The sequence below is a fragment of the Sturnira hondurensis genome, unplaced genomic scaffold (genome assembly GCF_014824575.4).
Source record: "Sturnira hondurensis isolate 20B ecotype Veracruz unplaced genomic scaffold, ASM1482457v3 Scaffold0018728, whole genome shotgun sequence".
NCBI lineage: Eukaryota > Metazoa > Chordata > Mammalia > Chiroptera > Phyllostomidae > Sturnira > Sturnira hondurensis.
In genome coordinates, this window is record NW_028091359.1 from 19240855 (window position 1) to 19261405 (window position 20551).

The 20551-nt window shown below is 41.6% G+C and overlaps 1 protein-coding gene across 3 annotated transcripts in view; it reads right to left on the reverse strand.

Moving 5' to 3' along the window:
• Positions 1-2518: 2518 nt before the first annotated feature.
• CRK (CRK proto-oncogene, adaptor protein) overlaps positions 2519-20551 on the reverse strand; it is a 30938-nt gene continuing 12905 nt past the window's right edge. Inside the window, exons 2-3 of one of the 3 annotated variants that reach the window (XM_037069744.1) lie at positions 19469-20004; positions 2519-5136 (exon numbers count right to left, since the gene is read on the reverse strand). In XM_037069744.1, coding sequence (XP_036925639.1) covers positions 4999-5136; positions 19469-20004 — 674 coding nt within the window. In that variant the 3' untranslated portion in view covers positions 2519-4998. Of the gene's footprint in view, positions 5137-9150; positions 9357-19468; positions 20005-20551 lie in introns of those variants that run through there. The other 2 variants (XM_037069746.1, XM_037069745.1) reach the window with 2 other exon arrangements.

Consider the following 20551-nt stretch of genomic DNA (forward strand, 5'->3'; position numbering starts at 1 on the left):
TACAAAACGATGATGAATGAGGTTAGGATTACTATTACCTATTGTTGGCAGCCTTTGGACACTGTGGCACCACCAGCAAGGCAGCCAAACCGCCGTTAGAACCCCCAGCAATAAAGGGCTGATGGGAACTCAAAGTCAGGCTGGAAGCCTAAGAGCCGAGCGAGGTAGCACTGAGCCAGCACTGGAACCTGCACGAATGGCAGAGCGACTACACGAAGTGCTGGGGTAAGCCCAGATGTACCTAACAAGCAATGCATTGCACTCCTACACAGTACCACACCCACCGTCACTCTCAGAACAGACTTTCCCGACATAAGGAAAAAGGATGAACCTGTCTATAGCCTCACCTCAGTGTTCCACTTTCCTAGCTGCCTTGCTGGTACTCAGAACCTCGGAGAAGCCCACCAGCTTGAAATGAGGCTAGAAATGCCGTGAAGTTCTAAAGGGAACAGACGGAGGCTTTGAACAAGCGAACCTCCACATCTGATCATTCCTTCCCGTTCCCAGAAAGCTAAAATGTTGTCCATAATCTTCCCCATTTGAAATGCAAAGACAGGAAAGGTCCTGCCAAGCCAGATCACCTTTGAACATTTAGTCAATTTGAAAGCTCACTTGCCTAGGACTCAACGCAGGTCTAAAAATCTAGGCAAATCAGGCCAACCACAGAAATATTGGAGGCATCCCCTTAACCAAAAGCAAGACTGACAGCTCATTTATTTCTGCTTGCTTTCATTCTGTATCCTTAGCAGGGGTGTCCAACCTTTTGGCATCTCTGCACCCCACCAGTTCTCTTGGGCCACGCATTTTACAATTTTGTTGGGCCACATTCATAGCCATCCTGGACTGGATGCGACAGGTTGGACACTCTTGCAAGGATCCTCAAACACTGCTCTTTCAACCTCACATCTTTTAAATTAAAAATCCTCATCCAAGGATTTATTTATTTTTAGAGGAAGGGGGTGGGAGGGTGGAAAGAGGGAAAGAGAAACCTCAATTAGCTGCCTCCCGTAAGTGCTCTGACCAAGGATTAACCCTTCAACCTTTTGGTGTACAGATGACACTATAATTAAATGAGCCACCTGAACAGGGCATGAACCTCATTTCTTTAAGATTTTATTTATTGTCAGAGAAGGGAGGGGAGGGAAACATCAATGTTTGGTTGCCTCTCATGCGCCCCGTGCTGGGGACCTGGCCCACAATCCAGGCATGTGCCCTGACTAGGAATTGAACCAGCAAACATTCGATTCATAGGTCTGTGCTCAAACCACTGAGCTCCACTAGCCAGGGTTGAACCTCACTTCTTGATGACTTGTTTTTTAAAGACGTATTCACTTATTATTATAGAGAGGGAGAGAGGAGGAGGAAGGGAGAAAGAGGGAGGAAGACAAACATCAATGCGTCAGAGATCACATCTCACATGCCTCAACTGGGGACCTGGCCAGAAACCCAGGCAAGTGCCCTGACTGGGAAGCAACATTTTGGTTCACAGGCCAACACTCAGTCCACTGAGCCACACCGGCCAGGGCTTGATGACTAGCTTTTTTTTTGCCTCCCACCTTATTTCCCCCACCTCTTTTTCTTTAGGTGTCTGTGGCAGCAGAGCTCCAAACTCTTACCCCCCTCCTGCCAAAATTAGAACTATTTTCACATTTTCTTTTATGGAGGGGCCTCTTCTCTCTTCTTATCTGTAAGATGAATAGAACTTAATGTGAAGATCAGGGTCACAACAATAAAAACTGGTATGAGTACTCCAGGCTATGTAAAGGCACCCAATACTCAACATATTTTTTTTAAAAAAACATTATTTTGGCAATTTATTTTTTGACAGAAAGTCGTAACACTTTCATCACCTTACAGTTAAGCGTGTGAATGCCAAAGTTGAATCCCTCTTGAGCAGGTTCCTTTATTTAACTCTGGGTGGACCCTGTGCTGTCTATGGCAGTAAGGAGGTATGTTTTGGGTCCAAGGTAGAACACAGCGTAAGTGACTGGTAAAGACTGTCCTTTTCATAACTTCAGCACCCACACAACATAAAACTTCTGTGGAATGCCAATTTTAAGTATATATATTCACACACTGGGTATGTGTCTATATAGTTACCTACCATGAAAATGTGCTCCTTAAAAAAAGGAGCTATCTGGATGCCTATACTAACATCTAAAACCCTACTGTACAACATCCAAACTTCTCATTTGCTTTACAAAGCCCCCTGCCACACCCGTTCTCTTTACACCCACATATAACCATTTCTAGATGTTTGATGTTCTCAATTCATGTCATTCCAGATTTCCAATTATATAGTCATTCTTACATTCCCTTCAAGTCAGTATTTCATGAATTCTGGAGACCCTTTAACCATCACCAGTGATCGATCCCAGTTTCAGCGAGTACCCACAGAGTATGTGTAACTACCATCATATGGCTATAATCTCCGTGCACACAACCATTATTAACCATAATTCCCTAAGCATAATAGACTTAGCTCTTTTGTGAAAAATATTCAAAGATTACTTCCTTCAAAAGATCACCAAGCCAAACATTTGGCCATATTTTTATTTACTACATATACTATAAACATATACAATACATGCTACAAAAAAAACATTTTTCAAAATTTAACTGTCAAGAAAGTGTATAGTGTTATAATACAATGGCACATGTTCGTATTTATTTCAAATTTGTTCATCACCCATTTCAAACCATTAATAGTGAAATGTTACTTAAGGATAATTAAAAATTATCTATTTGCATTATTAACAATAAACAATTCCAACAAATTAATAAGAATTAACCATGTCAAATATTAGTATCCAAAAACTGGGCTTTTGCAGAAATGATTATATAAAATATAGCAGCCAATTTCAGTTTACTCTGCTCTGTAACGATGTATATATGCACTTGAATAGGATTCTAGTATTTCTTTTTGGGAGATACTTTTAACTCCTTTGATTTCTTAAGGTCTACATCCAGCCCAATCCAACCTGACAGTTCATATAATGGCTTCAGACAACCCATCACTGAGAAATTCTTATGATTTAGGTAGAATTGCATGTTATACTAATATTACATAATATGAAAAGAGACATTATAAGCCAATATCATAATGTCAAAGGTAAAAGAAAATACAAACATTCAAATCAGCTGTGACAAGGTTTTTCTACAAATATTTTAGCTGTCATACTTTTAGCAAAACAAGATTTATTGTGCATTTGGATTTTACAGTATGTAAGCTGTAAATGAAAACTTAACAAAGCTGTCAGATGGAATTAAGTCTTGTATTGCAAATTTGTTCACTCAACGTTGAGCACCCACTATGTGCATAGCATTGTGCTAACATTTTAAAAAGTTGAGTATTAATATCTTTATCAAGCATTACCTTAGTGTGAGGTAAAAATATATTAAATTAGCGTCAACTCATCAGTTTATCTGTGGTAATGTATGTAGTCCTGTGCCAGCTGGCTTCCCTGTGCCGGACAATGAGCTTCTGCACACCTCTCATGCACTCACAGGAACATCTGCACACCAACTATGCCAGGCCTTGTGCTGGTCACTGGGAGGCCGATTCGGTGTACATTGAAGAAGGCAAATTAACCATTACCTATGCATAAGATTTCAAAAGGTACGTTTCTTTTCTAAAATGAAGCCCTAAGCAAAATGTAATGTATTTCTATCGGTCTCACCACACCATAGACCAGTTAGTGCCTTTCTAGACTAGAAACTAGCCTTGAAAATTTCATGTTGTAGTCTATATAGCCTAGATCATTTTTGGTCTCAGAAGTCTATTCTTTGGAGCACCTGACCCTATAAAAACCATTCCATACGTAAAAGGATTTGTAAACTAAACTTGAAGATAAAGAAAAAGAGCCAAAAATGAAGGCAGTTTATAATGTAATGTACTTTAAGCACTATTCTGGCAATGTGAAATGAATAATACCTAAGTAATTCATGATTGATTCAAACATTTTTCAAAGTGCTAACCCTATCCCAAAACTCATGTAATTTTAACTTGACTTTTACACAAGTTGCACATAAAGCAAAGGGCAGAATTTGGCCCCACAACCTTCTATGGAACATTCTAAGTGATTGGTCCTTCCACTCCAAGTAGAAGAATTCCAAAGGACCCCCTAACAGGACACTGGCACTCGGGAGAAACGAGCGGCCCCGCTGCATCCCATCAGTCAGGAGTCTGGCGAGCCGCGGTGGCACTGTGAACCTACTGGGACCCCTGAGGGAAGGCAGAGAGCTGTGAGTTTGGCTGTCCACCCAGTGAATCCAACACTGGCTTAAAGCTCTGCACTGAATAAAGTGCTCCGCACATCCTGCTTATCATCTGGAATGAAAATTCCACTTTTTTTTGAGAACTAACCTATCTTCGGAAAAGGATGACAAGGGTTCAAAGAATCCCAAGAAAAAGTATGAAGCATTGACTAGAAAGGAAGACAAATGCCTCTAGTAGTGTCCTCAGAAATCTCAGGATTTGAACTGTCAGAGTGAGTCATACAATGGTCATGTTCAATAAACGAAAAAGCAATCCCACTGGGTACTATTCACATGGTACATGATTACTTCACGGGGTGAAAGGGAACAGTCTATTGCCATTTGATAGGATGGTTTCAGAACGAAAACAATGCCACTGGATAAATCAGGGTAAGCGGTGGGCAACACTTCTCTTCCGTCCATCAGTTTTCCACAGGTTGACTCGCACTGCCTGAGAGAAAGGAGGCAAGAAACCTACGCCCTCTAATATCCTCAGGCATGGCAGCTACCACCTAAAATTTCCAATTCAAAAGTTAACACACAAGCCCTCCAGTTTTGTACCCCGAATGTGGTAAATGGGACTAGTGATGTAGTAGTTCAGTCTAAAAATAATCACAGGTAACAGAACATTTATATAAACTAGACTGTTTGGACATCTGTAAGAAAATTGTATAGATGGCAACTGAAGAGAAAAAAAAAGATTGTTCCCATCTGTCAGCAAAACTGTTTGTTGAGCTATACTCAGCTGAAGTCCTCATCAGGATTCTGTTGATCCAGCAGACGGACATGTGTGAATGGGAAGTGACCTCGTTTGCCATTACACTCCCCTTCCCACTGACCACTGACATTAATCTTCGTAACCTTTACCAGTTCACCGACCTGCAGGAGGAGAATAAGGAGAGCACTTTATTTCCAGTTATGAATGAAAGCAGACAAACTCCATTTCTGATTAGGCATACCCTGCCCACATGATTGCTCTAGGTCTGACAATACAGAAACGGCTGCTTGCTGCCTCCCAAGCCCCAGCCACCAGAATGATTACTTGTGGTTAATGCAGGCAGAAAGAAGTGATTTTAGCAGTGCAGAAAAACACACAAAATATAGAAAATAGAAAGGATCCTAGAGAAATGATACTTTTTTGAAGTCTCAAGTGTCTTTTGATGAGCAAGCCCAACTAGAGTAAGCTACTGTTCCTTTCCTTCATACCCTAAGGAAAGACGTCTATTCACCACCGCCCCCCACCCCCAACTCCCTATGTAAGAAGCGGCACAATCTCCCACCCACTCTCACACATATCCTGGCCTATCACTACTTGTAGAGCAGAAGGCAATCATAGGAAGAATACTTCACTTGGACCCAGAAAATGAAGTGTTTCCACCACCTTCCTACCAAGGTAAGGCTTTCCCCCATTTGGGCAAGTATAGGCAAAAATTCCAAATATCCCTGGCTCCCTGAAAAGCTGCCCCCTGCCCCACACCCTACCATGCACTGACAGACTATTGCTCCCTCAATGCTACTTGGTACATGTTCATGAATAAGGGCCACATCATGTTTTTATTATTACAAAAAGTTTCGTGTTACAATAGCAAATATAAAGATTTGAGCCCTGGCTACTGTGGCTCAGTGGACTGAGTGCCAGCCTGCAAAACAAAAATTTCTGGTTCAATTCATGGTCAGGGCACCTGACTGAGTTGCATGGCAAGTCCCTGGTTGGGAGCGTAAGAGAGGTAACCAATGCATGGACCTCTTGCACACTGCTGTTTCTCTCCCTTTCTTTCTCCCTTTATTTCCCTCTCTCTAAAAGTAAATAAATAAAATCTTAACAAAAAAATAACCCTGGCTAGTGTGGCTCGGTGGATTGAGTGCCAGCCTGTGAACCAAAGGATTACAGGTTCAATTCCCAGTCAAGGCACATGCCTGGGTTGTGGGACAGGTTCCCAGTAGAGGGCAAGTGAGAAGGAACTATACAGTAATGTTTCCCTCTCTTTCTCCCTCCCTTCCCCCTCTCTCAAAGTAAATAAATAAAATCTTTAAAAATAAATAAATAAGATGAAAAAATTTAAAAATGATAAGGTCAGTCTGATAAATGGATTCACACTGTGGCAAAATATTAAACAATACTGCCTGGCTGGTGTGGCTCATTCCGTTGGAGCATCATCCCATAGACTGAAAGGTTGTCAGTTCAGTTCCCAATCAGGGTACATCCTGGGTTATGGGTTGGGTCCCTAGCCTGGGCACATGTGAGAAAGCAACTGATTAAGGTCTCTCCCTCCCCCTCACTCTAAAACCAAACAATAAAAAAGTCAACAGGCATGTCCTCAGGCTAGGATAAATACATAAAATAAATAAAATGTTTAAAAAATATTAAACAGTATTTCGTTTAATATTTGGAGATAAGGCCCCAGATGTCCCTGGATATCTCACAGCTTTCTTTTAATCATCAACATTTGAGTACTGAGCATACGAGTGGTTTAAGTGTAATTGTTCATTTGGTTTTATTAAACAACTAGTATTTACTGAACTTTCATAAAGTACTGTAGAGGGTATTTTCAATAAATTCTTTTCTTTCTTTAAGATTTTATTTATTTGCCCCTGGCTGGTGTAGCTCAGTGGATTGAGCGCGGGCCTGCGAACCATACAATCGCGGTTCGATTCCCAGTCAGGGCACATGCCTGGGTTGCAGGCCAGTTCCCAGCAGGGGACTCATGACAGGCAACCATACATTGATATATTGATATTTCTCTCCTTCTCTCCTTCCCTTCCCCTCCAAAGATAAATAAATAAAATCTTAAAAAAGAGAGTTAGAGAAACATCAATGTGTGGTTGCCTCTCATATGGCCCCCACTGGGGACCTGGCCTGCAACCCAGGCATATGCCCTGACTGGGAATCGAACCAGCGACCCTTTGGTTCACAGCCCGTGCTCAATCCACTGAGCTACACCAGCCACGGCTCAATAAATTTTCTAGTCATTGTAATAACCCTATAAGACAGAAATTGTTTTCATCTTACAAGTGAGAAAACTAAGATCCCCCAAATTAAATGATACACCTGAGGTCACACAGCCAGTGGCAGGGCTGGGATTTGAGTCCAGGAGTATCTAGCTCCAAAGAAAATTTATATTCTTTTTAATATACCAGGAACTTTCAGATTATGCTGCCAGGGCCCTACAGGGTCCCTAAGAATGTCTGCAGGCCAACTGCCAACTACTGACCAAAGCCAACTCAGGTCTAGGTCCAGGGCCTTCTCTAGAACCAGTCTGATCTCATTCACAGAGACAACAGCTTCCCTACTGTCCTGCCTGTAATTTCCTAAAGAACTACCTGAAAGACAGAGGCCTAAAGTGGTTGTGTGTGTTGGGGGGGGGGACAGGATGTTGAGAAAAGGAAACAGACCAGGGAATATTAGAGACAAAGCGTAGTTAGAAAAAGCAGCAGCTCAGCCTGCTGATACTGTAAAGATTAGTAAGGCTGACGGAGTACAGGGAGAAAGGGGAAGAATGATACCGCATGGACATCCTGCCAAACAGATCTGATCCGTACAGGCTGCCTGCCCCAGGGTTCTGTTTATTCCCAGCAATCTTCTAATTCAAAGTTCCTGACATGTGAGCAGACCAACTCTGACAAGTAAAGATTTTTATATAGTCTTTGGGGAGAGGAAGACCAGGACATCAAGTGAAAATTTCCTTACTAGTAAAATCAATCTGAAAAATGTCTTCCTTTATTCCCAACCCTAGTTCTGACTTTATCTCACTTGTTTTTCTTTTAAAAACTCTTACAGTGTTGCTGCCCAGGCTGGTGTCACTTAGTGGTATGAGTGGCAGCCTGTGAACCAGAGGATCACCAGTTTGATTCCCAGTCAGGGCACATGCCTGGGTTGCAGGTCTGGTGCCCAGTAGGAGGCGCACAAGCGGCAACCACACATTGATGTTTCTGTCTTTCTCCCTCATTCCTCCCCTGTAAAAAAAACCAAAAAACCCTCTTATACTGTTGTAAGAAGCTAGGCACAGCATCAGCTCTGTAACACCTGACAGTTCCTTAGTGAATTTTACTCGCGCCCATCCTGTCAGCTACCTGACTCCTCACTTTTCACACACACACACACACACACACACGCACACGCACAGGACATTACTAAAATCACTAGAGATGCTAGCTTCTTCCTCCGCTCAGGTCAATTATATCAAGTGTAGCACTTCCTCCCCCCATTTAAAACATTTATTTATACTGTATGTCAAAATAGCCATGTCATACTAAGCACTATTCTGGTAACTGGATCTAGAAAAACGTAAGTCCCTCACTTAACAAAAATATCTGAGGGGATGTGTATGCTCACGTCAAAAATCTAAATAGCCACTCAGGTTCTCCAGATGGGGACAAAGGGGCCGATCTCTTTCAAGAGGCTGGTTTGATGACATCCCAGCTAATATCCCTAACAGCTATAGTCTCTGAATCCATCATTTTATTGATGTTACAAACATACACAAAGGACACGAGGGAACGTTCTGGAGTGCTGGAAATGTTCTATATTTTCATCTAGGTGGTTATCACATAGGTGAATATGCATGTGAACTGAGAGCTGTATTTATAATTAGTACATTTTACCAAATGATTTCAAATCTACAAAAAAGATGTCAAGAAGAGAATGTCTGTTACATTTTATCCAGCTTTTCCAGGTGTTTTGTAGAAGATGGTTCTTCAGGATACATCCTTAATAAGCCCACCATTCTACTTGTTACCAAAATCTAGGTTTTGACACCTCTTTTCTCTCGGTGTTCCACAGTCTTTATTTTTAAAAATTCAAAGTGTCGCATAGCAGCAGCGAGTAAAGGGGAGAAAATGGGGACAACTGTAATTGAACAACAATAACATTTCCATAACTAACTAAACACTCCCATTTGAAGTGCCCTGTCACACTGCATCCCACAGAGCTGTAAACAAAAGGCAGGATGCACCAAGGATCAGCCCAGCTCCTGTCAGCACCACAGACGCACTTGGCTGGTCCACAAGTGGGCAGAACCTGCTGGTCTGCCCTCGGACCTTTCTTTTCTTCCAAAGTTCACAGGGAGAAATAGCTGGAGCACCCACAAGGCTAGATGTTTCTTGGCGAGGAGAATTATGTACAAATCAGACCTCTGGACAACATTAGAACCATCTCTGATATACATGCATACTCTCCTGATTTTACCCTCTAGAGGAAGGGTCAGGAAAACCATTCCATATTCTGGAATTCAAAATCTTTTTTTAAAATGTATTTACTTGTTGTTCAAGTACAGTTTTCTGTATTTTACTCCCATCCCAGCCCACCACCCCCCCAGTGTTCCCCACCTCCCTCCCATTTCCACCCCCTTGGAATTCAAAATCTTTTAGGTTCCTGGTAGAGAAGCTGAAACGTCAGGAGTGAAAGAAAGGCTATGCCATGGACAAAACAATTCTGATTTTAAGTGGATAAAGAAAAAAGTTGTAAGCAGTCAACTGGGCTAATAAACCTGCCCAAAGTGGCCTCAAGGTACAAATACTTCAAGGAAGACCTTATTAAAATTAACCATTTGTACCCAAGAGGTCTTATTCCTGAATATTCAAAGCACATTGGGGACTCCTGAGGTCAAAAACAGACAAGCCCCTGGCCTTGGCCAGGTAGCTCAGCTGGTTAGAGCACTGTCCCAATACGCCAAGGTTTCAGTTCAATTCCCAGTCAGGGTACATGCAAAACTCAACCAATGAATGTATAAATAAGAGGAAAGTAACACATCAATGTTACTCTAAAATTAAAAAAAAAAAAAAAGCAAGCCCTCGCCAGTGTAGCTCAGTGGATTGAGCACGGGCCTGCGAACCACACGATTGTGTTTCAATTTCCAGTCAGGGCACATGCCTGGGTTGCAGGCCAGTTCCCAGCAGGGGACGCACGAGAGGCAACCATACATTGATATTTCTCTCCCTCTCTCCTTCCCTTCCCCTCTAAAGATAAATAAATAAAATCTAAAAAAAAAACCCAAAACAAAACAAAAAAACAAACAAACAAAAAACCAGGCCCTACCCAGGTAGCTCAGTTAGTTGGAGAGTAGTTCTGTAACCCAAAAGGTTTGACTGTGGGTTTGATCCCTGGTCAGGGCACATACCTAGACTGTGGGTTCACCCCAGCTGGGGCAAGTACGGGAGAAAACCAGTCTACGTTTCTCTCTCTCTCTCTCCTCTCCTAAAATCAATCAAGATATCCTTGGGTGAGGATTAAAAAAAAAAAAAAAAGCTCCAAAGGCAACATGGGTGCCCTTAGAGACCACATGAGGCGCTAGTGCTTCAACAATTTGGAAGAAAGGGTGGTTGTCAAGCCTGGGGGGCTGGGAGGTTGGGGGTGGGGAGGAGTATAGGAGGGGACAGGGCAGTCTAAGAAAATGGTGCTAAACTTTTTTTTTGCCTCTGTAACTTGTTTTCTGAACCCATTTTTAAAAAAGAAATTTTAAAAATTATTTAAATTTATTTAAAATAATTTAAATTATTTTAGAATAATTTTTAAAATGACCTGGCTGCTATAGCTCAGTGGCTTGAGTGCAGGCCTGCGAACCAGAGGATCGCTGTTCGATTCCCAGTCAGCACACATGCGTGGGTTGCAGGTCAGTTCCCAGCAGGGGACCCACGAGAGGCAACCATACATTGATATTCTCTCCCTCTCTCCTTCCCTTCCCCTCTAAAGATAAATAAATAAAATCTTAAAAAAAAAGAATTTTGAAAATTATTTCTTTTCAGAGGGAGGGGAAGAGATGGAGAAAGAAAGGGAGAGAAACATCAAGATGCAAGAGAAACACTGATCAGTTGCTTCTCACATGCCCTAACTGAGGACATGGCCAAACTGAGGACCAACTGAGGACCCAGAGTCAAACCCATCTTTTGGTTCAAGAGACCAGCACTCAATACACTGAGGCACACCAGCCAGGGCCCTGAGCCCATTCCTTCTACAGATCACTTCTTCCACCTCTGTGACCTTCTAAATAAACTTTCTTAGTTTGAAAAAAAGAAAGAGAAAATGGTGCTATACGAAGTGCAGTTCATAACACATTTCTAAATGCATACTCTTCCTTTTGTTAGGCAACAACTTACAAAGCAGGATTCCCCAAGGCCAGACTAGGGAGGATGAGGAGGATACATAACTGGCAGTTTGGTATACTATATCAAAGATAAAGAAAGCAAAACTGAATACTTGGCCCCAGATATGTTACAATCTTAAGATACAAAGTAATGCACATACTAATCATCTAGTGCGGGAACAACCTTAATTTTAACACTACTGGTTTAAAAATTCAAGTTCTAGAGAGGGAAAAAAAAATCCTAGTCTGCATACCAATGAACAAGAAAGACCTTACAGCCCTGGCTGGTGTAGCTCAGTGGATTGAGCACGGACCTGCGAACCAGGCGATCGCGGTTCGATTCCCAGTCAGGGCACATGCTTGGGTTGCAGGCCAGTTTCCGGCAGGGGCCAGTTCCCTGCAGGGGATGCACAAGAAGCAACCATACATTGATGTTTCCTTCCTCTCTCCTTCCTTTCCCCTCTGAAGATAAGTAAATAAAAATAAAAAAAAAGAATGCAAGTTACAATATTTAAAAAAAAAAAAAGAAAGACCTTACAAAGGACTGGGATCACCATACGGCAGCTAACCTTTCTTTGTATGAGGCAGACTCACTACCACCTTGTAAAGGAGGGACGGTGATGATCCTTTCACCACTGAGGTACTGTGTTAGTGTCCAGTCAGTTCGTCAGCCTCTTGATACTAACACCACATCCTCAGGAGCAAGTCTGCAAGTAAATCCTGGTGTGACCTGCAAAGAGGGCTGAGCCCTCACTTGAATATGGGTAACTTGTTTCTTCACTCCCAGTCCCCTGGATGAACACAGGTTTCGTCACTAGCTCCCTGTAGTTCCTGAGGTAAACCAGCTGGTACAGATGTAGTCAAATCTACAATTAGTCCAGAAGCAAAAGATTACCCAATCGATCTTCATCAAAGAGTTCTACTGATAATGAGAAACTGGAACCTAAATACCATTAGTATCTGGTATTCACTAAACAGAAGACATCAGAGAACTGTGTGACAGCCTTTGCTCATGTAACCTAAGGGGACTGACTGCTTTTCTAGTTTCTGTCTCTATTGCCCAACAGGAAAGACCTCAACAATTGCCAGCATTCCTTTGATCCAGGCTTGCTGCAGGATCCCAGTGGTCTCCAGGCAGGAAACACACACACATTCACGTAAGTAAAGCCATGGAGAAGCAAGTAAAAAGATGGAATACAGGGGCCTTGTCTTCAAACATAGCAAGTACATAATTGGTAAATATTTAAGACTTGGTTGAATGAGAAAAAAAATTTAGAAAACTACAACCACCTAAGCTAGATGTCAGCAAACTACATCCCAAGAGCCAAATCCAGCTAACTGCCTGTTTTTGTGAATAGTTTATTGGAACACAGCAGGCTCATTTGTTTTGTCTACGGCTGCTCTCTTGCTACAATAGTAGAGATTAGTGGCTGTGACAGAGACTGTACAGCCTTTACTGAAAAGCTTGCAGACCCCTGATCTAAGAAACAGGTAATATTTAGGGCCCATCTACAGTCTTTCACATCAAGGGAAACAAGTACGGGCAATTTAGCCATAATGATTCACTTGCCTCAGAGATGGACTGAAGTGTTCATGAGTGGTATTGCTAGAAAGTTTCAGGTCTTTGAGATTTAAGTGTCAGGTTGCAAAGTGAAAAGAAAAAATAGCCCTGGCTCAGAGGATTCAGTACCGGCCTCTGAACCAAAGGGTTGCTGGTTCGATTCCTAGTCTACGGCACATACCTGGGTTGCAGGCCAGATCCCCATTGGGGGACGGTGGGGGTGGGGAGTGGTGCTGGAGAGGCAACCACACATTGATATTTCTCTCTCCCTCCCTCCCCCACTCTAAAACAAACAAACAAACAAAAAACAACTCACCAAATCCTTGAAGATACATCTCACACTGGTTTTAGTCCAAGTCAGAAAAGTCCTACTGAGTTCAATAACTGACACTGTTTAAAACCAAGTTCCCGATCACCTTGCTGAGAAGCAGGGAGGTGACCAACCACATATAATCGGTACATTTTAGCTAAACATAAAGAATTTTCTAGCCCTGGCTAATGTAGCTCAGTGGATTGAGCTCGGGCCTGTGAACCAAAAGATCGCGGTTCAATTCCCAGTCAGGGCACATGACTGGGTTGCAGGTCAGTTCCCAGCAGGGGCAGCTTGAGAAGCAATCATACATTGATATTTCTCTCCCTCTCTCCTTCTCTTCTCTTCTAAAGATAAATAAAATCTTTAAAAAATAAAATTTTAAAAAATGAAAATGAAAGTGGTAGTATTCAATATGATCCCAAGGTTTAAGAAACTGTTCGGTTTCTTAATGATTCACTTGCCTCAGAGATGGACTGAAGTGTTCATGAGTGGTATTGCTAGAAAGTTTTAACAGGTGTACATCTCATTCGTTAAGGAACTAGAGCTACTTAAGATTAAAATTAAAATACTTTTCCTTTCAATTATGTTTATTTTTCAAATGAAAGTGTAAATATTTCTGCTGTTTGAACCTACCTACTTAATAAATGGAACTGTTACATATTTCTTCTGGCTTGGGGCACTGTGAAACAGTACTGAAATATAATGGGTGCTTTGAACCAAGAAAGTTTGAAACCTCTGGACTACACTTTTGCGGTTGATAGTGAGTTCCCCCAAAGTGGAGATATTCCAACAAATGTTTAAAAATCACCTATGAGAATACCAGGCGGCCTGCCTGCAATGTCTGAGAAGCTGGATTAGTTGTTTCCAAAATCTCTTCCCACTGACATTCTATGTTTTCAAATGAAGATGTCCAAACAGGATGGAAGGATGAGGGACAGTAGACACCTGTGTCAATGAGCAATACAGAAATCTAGACCCACAATACCAGAAAGACAAAGTGGACACAGCAAGGATATGCCACTCATGTTCTTTTAACTTCCAAACTTATTTTTTTTTCTGTTAACAAAGAGGAATTGGGGGTCTTCACTCCTATTTTCCATATATAGGTTAAAAGGTCTTAACAACTTATGTTTCACAGAGTTCCATGTGGGTAGATGTGGAGTTGATATAATCACCGCTACATATAACCAGGGACCCAAAGCACTTTACAACTTCCCTGATCTGCGCCCTGAAGAACAGGTCAAAGCCTAAGAACGCCAGAGAATCTCCTTGGTTACTCTGAAGTTTTATCATCTATCAAAGAAAAAATGCCAGGTTGAATCAGAGAATGGAAGTTACAATTAATGACTGTACTTAAATATATCGTGATTTTTTTAGACAGGCTACAGAGGCATAAAGCAAATTTTAACACCTGCAATTTACAAGATAAGATTCATCACTATTCCAGCTTCTAAGGAAGCCATGAAACAAAAATCTAAGATCATAAGAATGAAAGGTGACTCTATATAACTCTGGTGTTACTTCTAGCATTTCTTCGAAACACTCAGCATATCTTCATTTGATTAAAATCTTGTCTTAACCAGGAGCTCCAGGATAAAACAGACAGTATCTGTCTCATTCAGTTATATTCCCCAGAATATGAGTGGCTGACCCACAGAACTGTAATAGGCAGAATACTCCTGCTTTGGTTGTTAACTAGAATTATCCCCTTCTTTCCAGAGTATTCATTCCTACTAAAGAAATCTGGTGGGTGGGAAAGGGGAACTATCTAATAATTTATATTCCAGTGGGAGACTCTGGGCACAGCAAATATACCTGCAAGAAATATCCACCTGTGAGGGCAGGTGGTTCTTTCAGTACTGTGTTTTTCATTTTTGTTCTTAAGACTTTTAAGATTTTTATTTATTTATCTTTAGAAAGAAAGGGAAGGAGAGAAGGAGAGAAACATCAATGTATGGTTGCTTCTCATGAGTCCCCTGCCAGGAACCGGCCTGCAACCCAGGCATGCGCCCCGACCGGGAATCGAACCGCGATCGTGTGTTTCGCAGGCCCGCACTCAATCCACTGAGCCACATCAGCCAGGGCTGTTCTTAAGATTTTATTCATTTTTAGAGAGAGGGGAAGGGAGGGAGAAACAAGGAGAGAAACATCAATTTGCTAGAGAAACATGAGTTGGTTGCCTCTAGCATACTACCAACAAAGGACCTGACCCACAACCCAGGCATGTGCCCTGCCTGGGAATCGAACTAGAGACCTTTCAGTTCTCAGGCTGGCCCTCAACCCATTGAGTGACACCAGCCAGGGCTGAATCTATGTTTTTACTTTATTGTTTGATAATACAAAAATCCTTTCTTCAAAATAAATACATACATATGTACATGCAAAAATCTTAGCCCTAACCGATAGGGCTGTCTGTTGGGCTCTGACCTGCAAAACAAAAGGTCACCAGTTGGATTCCCAGTCAGGGCACATGCCTGAACTGCAAGGCAGGTCCCTGGCAAGGGGAAAGCGAGAGGCAACCAATTGACGTTTCTCTCCCTCTCTTCCCTTCTCTCTAAAAAAATGATTAAAATATTTTAAAAAACATCTTAGAGAGACCCTAGCATATAACACAGTTAAAAACAAAGTTACTTCCCTGGCTGATAGCTCAGTTCACTAGAGTGTCATCCGCATACATGAAGTTTGCAGGTTCAATCCCGGGTCAAGGCACATATAAGAATCAACCAATAAATGTGTAAGTGGAACAACAACAAAAACTTGATAGTTCTATCTCTCTCTCACTAAAATCAATAAATTAAAAAAAATTTTAAGTTACTTTAGTTAAGCAAGAGAAGGAACTCAGAGCCTTGCATCCTCGTCTTCTCCCTCTCACTAGGCACCTCCTGGGAACTCTCAGAACACTGATTATCTCTAAAGTCTTGCCCAATTCTAAAATATAATGACTCTATTGTACTTCAACTATAACTTTTTAAATATTTTATTTATTTTAGAGAGAGGGGGAGGAAGAGAGCGCTAAACATCGATGTGTGAGAGACACATCAATCAGTTGCCTCTTGCTCGCACCCCAATAGGAGACCAAGCCCTACAACCCAGGCACGTGCCCTGACTGGTAAATCAAACCAATAACCTTTGGCTTTGCGGGAGGATGCTCAACCAACTAAGCCACAGTGGCCAGGGCTATAATTTCTTTTTTTAAAGGAAAGAAAAAAAAAGAACCCTTCCAGAAAAATACATACATACATAAAATGCAATAATTCTAATGAATCAATTTTAAGTTAAGTGTATACTAAATGTCAACTATAACTGAAAAATGTTTCAAGTTACATGTAAAACTCCACTAAAATGTACCTAGCTGGTCTGCAAGTCTGGATTTATAGTAAGTCAAACATAACAATAAATGTTTTTTGTTGTCTTTTTTCTTTTATACCAAAATTGAAAGGTCAGAAAGCCAGTCTCCTAATCTTCCTTCGAGCCTCACCTCAATAGGGACTAGGCATAACTCCTATGAAAAGCCAGGAACGGGCAAGGAGAACTGTGCTTCTCTGCACAGACAGTACAACTGAGGACATGCTGTCAGTGAACCCACATAAAACCTGCACTGAGGAGTGCAGCAGCACTGTTATAAAACAAAAGTAGCCCTGGCTGGTGTGGCTCAGTGGACTGAGTGCTGGCCTGAGAACCAAGGAGTTGCTGGTTTGATTCCCAGTCAGGGCACATGCCTGGGTTGCAGGCCAGTTTCCGGCGGGGAACACTTTCCAGCGGAGGCAACCATACATTGATATTTCTCTCCCTCTCTCTTTCCCTTCCCCTCTAAAGATAAATAAATAAAATCTTAAAAAAATACATACATATATACAGTCTTTTTAAAAAGTAAATAAATAAGCCCTGGCTGATATAGCTCAGTGGATTGAGCATAGGCCTTCGAACCAGAGGATCGCGGTTTGATTCCCAGTCAGGGCACATGCCTGGGTTGCAGGCCAGTTCCCAGCAGGGGACGCACGAAAGGCAACCATACATTGATGTTTCTCTCCTTCTCTCCTTTCCCTCTAAAGATAGATAGATAGATAGATAGATAGATAGATAAAATATATAAATAAATAGTCGCGGACTAAATCTGGGTATGGTAGAAAAGGCTCCAATGTAGACCTGGGTTCATCATCCCCATCTCCAGCTAGTCGGAACAATCCATTCAATCTGTCTAGACATCAGGTTTTTCCCATATAATGAATAAGGATAGCTTAGGGTCCTTTTCAGCTATAGAATTCTATGATGGTAAACTAACACCATGTTTTCAATCACATAAAAGGTTTTAAAACTATTACTTGGATATTTGTTCTAACTTGAAAGAGGCTATCTTTAGCAATCAACATATATGGCTCTAAACCAATAGCCAACCCAAAAAGAAAACTTACTGAAACCATAAACTAATTTTCTGCTATTCTTTATTCACAAGGCTTATATTTCACAGCAGAGAGCAGCTCAACCACTTTGGAGTACTAAAGCCTCTAATCAAGGGAGGCATCATTAAAAACAACTCTCTTTCAGAAAGAAAAATGCAAATGGAAGCAAAACCAACGTGATCTCTATTCTTTCCTGGTGTTAGCTGCCTTGTTCAGTGATGCTATTTTCACACTCCAACCCAGTGCTAACAAGGTCTGCAATGAATGTCTAGAGTCACATCTGTCATGTTCACAGCACCATGTTGGATGTTGCCATTATCTGAACTTAAATAAAGACATGAGGCTAGAAACTTGTTTTTTTTAATCCACCGAACTCTAATGGGAAAAAGTGGCCAACTCTAGACAATCAACATTCCATTTTTCTTCAAAGCGAGGACATGAACTTTTAAGTCAAACATGATCTCAAAGAATACATTTCAAGCACGCACATTTCTGCCCTGGCTGGTGTGGCTCAATGGATTGAGTGCCAGCCTGAGAACCAAAGGGTCACCAGTTTGGTTACCTGCCAGGGAACATGCCTGGGTTGTGGGCCATCAATGTGTGAGAAGCAACTGCACATTGGTATTTGTCTCTCTCTCTTTCTCCCTCCCTTCCTCTCTCTCTAAAAATAAATAAAATCTTAAAAAAAAAAACGCACCTTTTCCAGTCAAACCTGTAAGACAACTCACCCTTCTTTTCGTCCATTACCCAGAACGTAAAAGAAAAATTTCAAACGCAGTAATATCAGAGACTGGTTCAAATAAATTCTAGCTTATTCTGTGGGCTAGCACTCACACTTAGGGGGCAGCTCTTCCTTCTCAGTGTATGAACATGACCAAAGAAAACGAAACTCAGAGAAGAGTTCAGTTTACAAGAATACACGTTTGCCTCTTCTCAGCTAATCTGTGCACATGGAACTTTAGCCTGTGCTCAGAAAGCTGCTTGCTTACATTCCAGTTACAGTATCAGCAGGCTCTGAAAGATGGGATGGCATGCTACCTCTGTAGAAGCTTTTATGCTGAACTACTAACTCTGCATAACTCAGAAAGGGGGAGAGGGAGAAGAGGAGCAGGGAGACGGGAGGGAAAAGAGCAAGCCATGAGTGCTAAAGAGAAAAATAAAGAAATAAACACAATGCAGTGACTGGCCAGAGAAAACAGGCTACTAAGGATAACTATTTATCAGTAAAAGGCAGTAATGTACTCCTCAAAAGGAACTGGCTTTCTTACCAAAATGCATTAAACAACAAAGACCAAATAAACCCGCTGCTCTAAAATTAGTAATTAGAATTACTAATTTTAGAAATGTATCTCTTTACATCTGTATTATGCTTTGCTTTTCCTCCTGAATTCTTACTTGAATACAATCAGTCAATGATAAGGAACCCGATGCCCTGACAGTAAAAACATTTTTTGTGGGAAACTTAATGAGCGATAGGAACCACTTATTATACTCAAATCTGTGTGAGCTCACCTTATTTCAGACAATGATAAATGGAAAGAAACAGATTAGAATGTAGACAAGAAAAAATATTTTAGGTTAATTTCTGTGAATTCAGGTGGTGTTATTAAAGTAGTCAGAAGTATGTTTAGTAGATCAATCAGAACATTTAGCTATACAGTTTTAAGCTTACTCATTCCAAAACAGGTTTTCCATAAAAAAGAAAACCCAACTTTAAATGCCAAAATCAGTACTTAATGGCTCAACATCTATATCACAACGCTGGTGCTTGTATTCAGCATTCCTACAAAGTTCTAAGAGGTCTGAAAGGGAGACCCTGTAGCAGATCTCTTCTTTCTATATTTTGCACATTATGTACCTCCAAAGCCAAGGCTGTCTTGTCGTAGGCATTAGGGACTCGCTTCTGGATTACCCTGGCATAAATGGGCCCATTCTGGAGGTTAGGGAGCGGAGTGTTGACGCTGGGTTGGGCATAGGGCCCAGGCTCCGGCCCACCCAGTGGCTGTGGGTGGGAACCCTCCTGGTTACCTCCAATCAGAGCCGATACTGAGGCGGAGGCAGGTCTATACTTCTCCACGTAAGGGACTGGAATCATCCCCCTCTTGCCTTCGCTGTCCTCTGCATTCCACCACTGCTCTTCAGGCTTATCCCGGATTCTCAGGATGTCTCCTTTCTTAAAGGGAAGATCTTCTTCATCATTCCCATTAAAGTCAAAGAGGGCTCGCACATACTCTGCCTCCTCCTGCCTGAGAATCACTCCACTACCCTGCCTGGATCTGGAAACTGGTTCTATCAACGTTGTAGTGTCCAAATAGTGTATTTTGTAGAATTCCAGTAAAGCAGGCAATGAATCAAACTCTTGATCGCCTATTCGTAGTCTGGAGGGGCTCACCCCTGGAAAAAAATAGAGCAGGGTATTATTTAAAGAATTACACTGGTGATAAAAACACAGGTTGTAAGTACTTCCCACACACATTTAGTCAGTATTTAATTAGGAAAAATATCTGTCTAGAAAAAATAACTACTTCTCCTCATAGTAGACAAACCATATTTTGTAGCTGAAGCATTCCTGGGAAGAAAGATGCCCATCACCACCTGCAGCAGAGAAGGAACAGAAGGCCATGACAGACCAAGCCACTCAGGACATGCTCTCATGCTAGGGCAACAAAAGCAACCTGGGAGACTCTGTTCACTCCCCCAAAATGTGTTCTTGCTGCCCCATTTACACAGTAGCGTAAGGTTCAAGGTTTTGTTGCAATCTTCTTTTCAACCTCAAGAAATGTAGCAAGCTCCTTTTTTTCACAGGTCCCAGCAGCTATTCAAGGAAGGGGGGGAAGAACTTTATCTACACTAGGCTCATACATTTGTTCTCTTCACATCTAGAATGTATTATACAACTTGAAAGAAAAACAGTTTTAAGACTTATTGCTATCAATTTCAT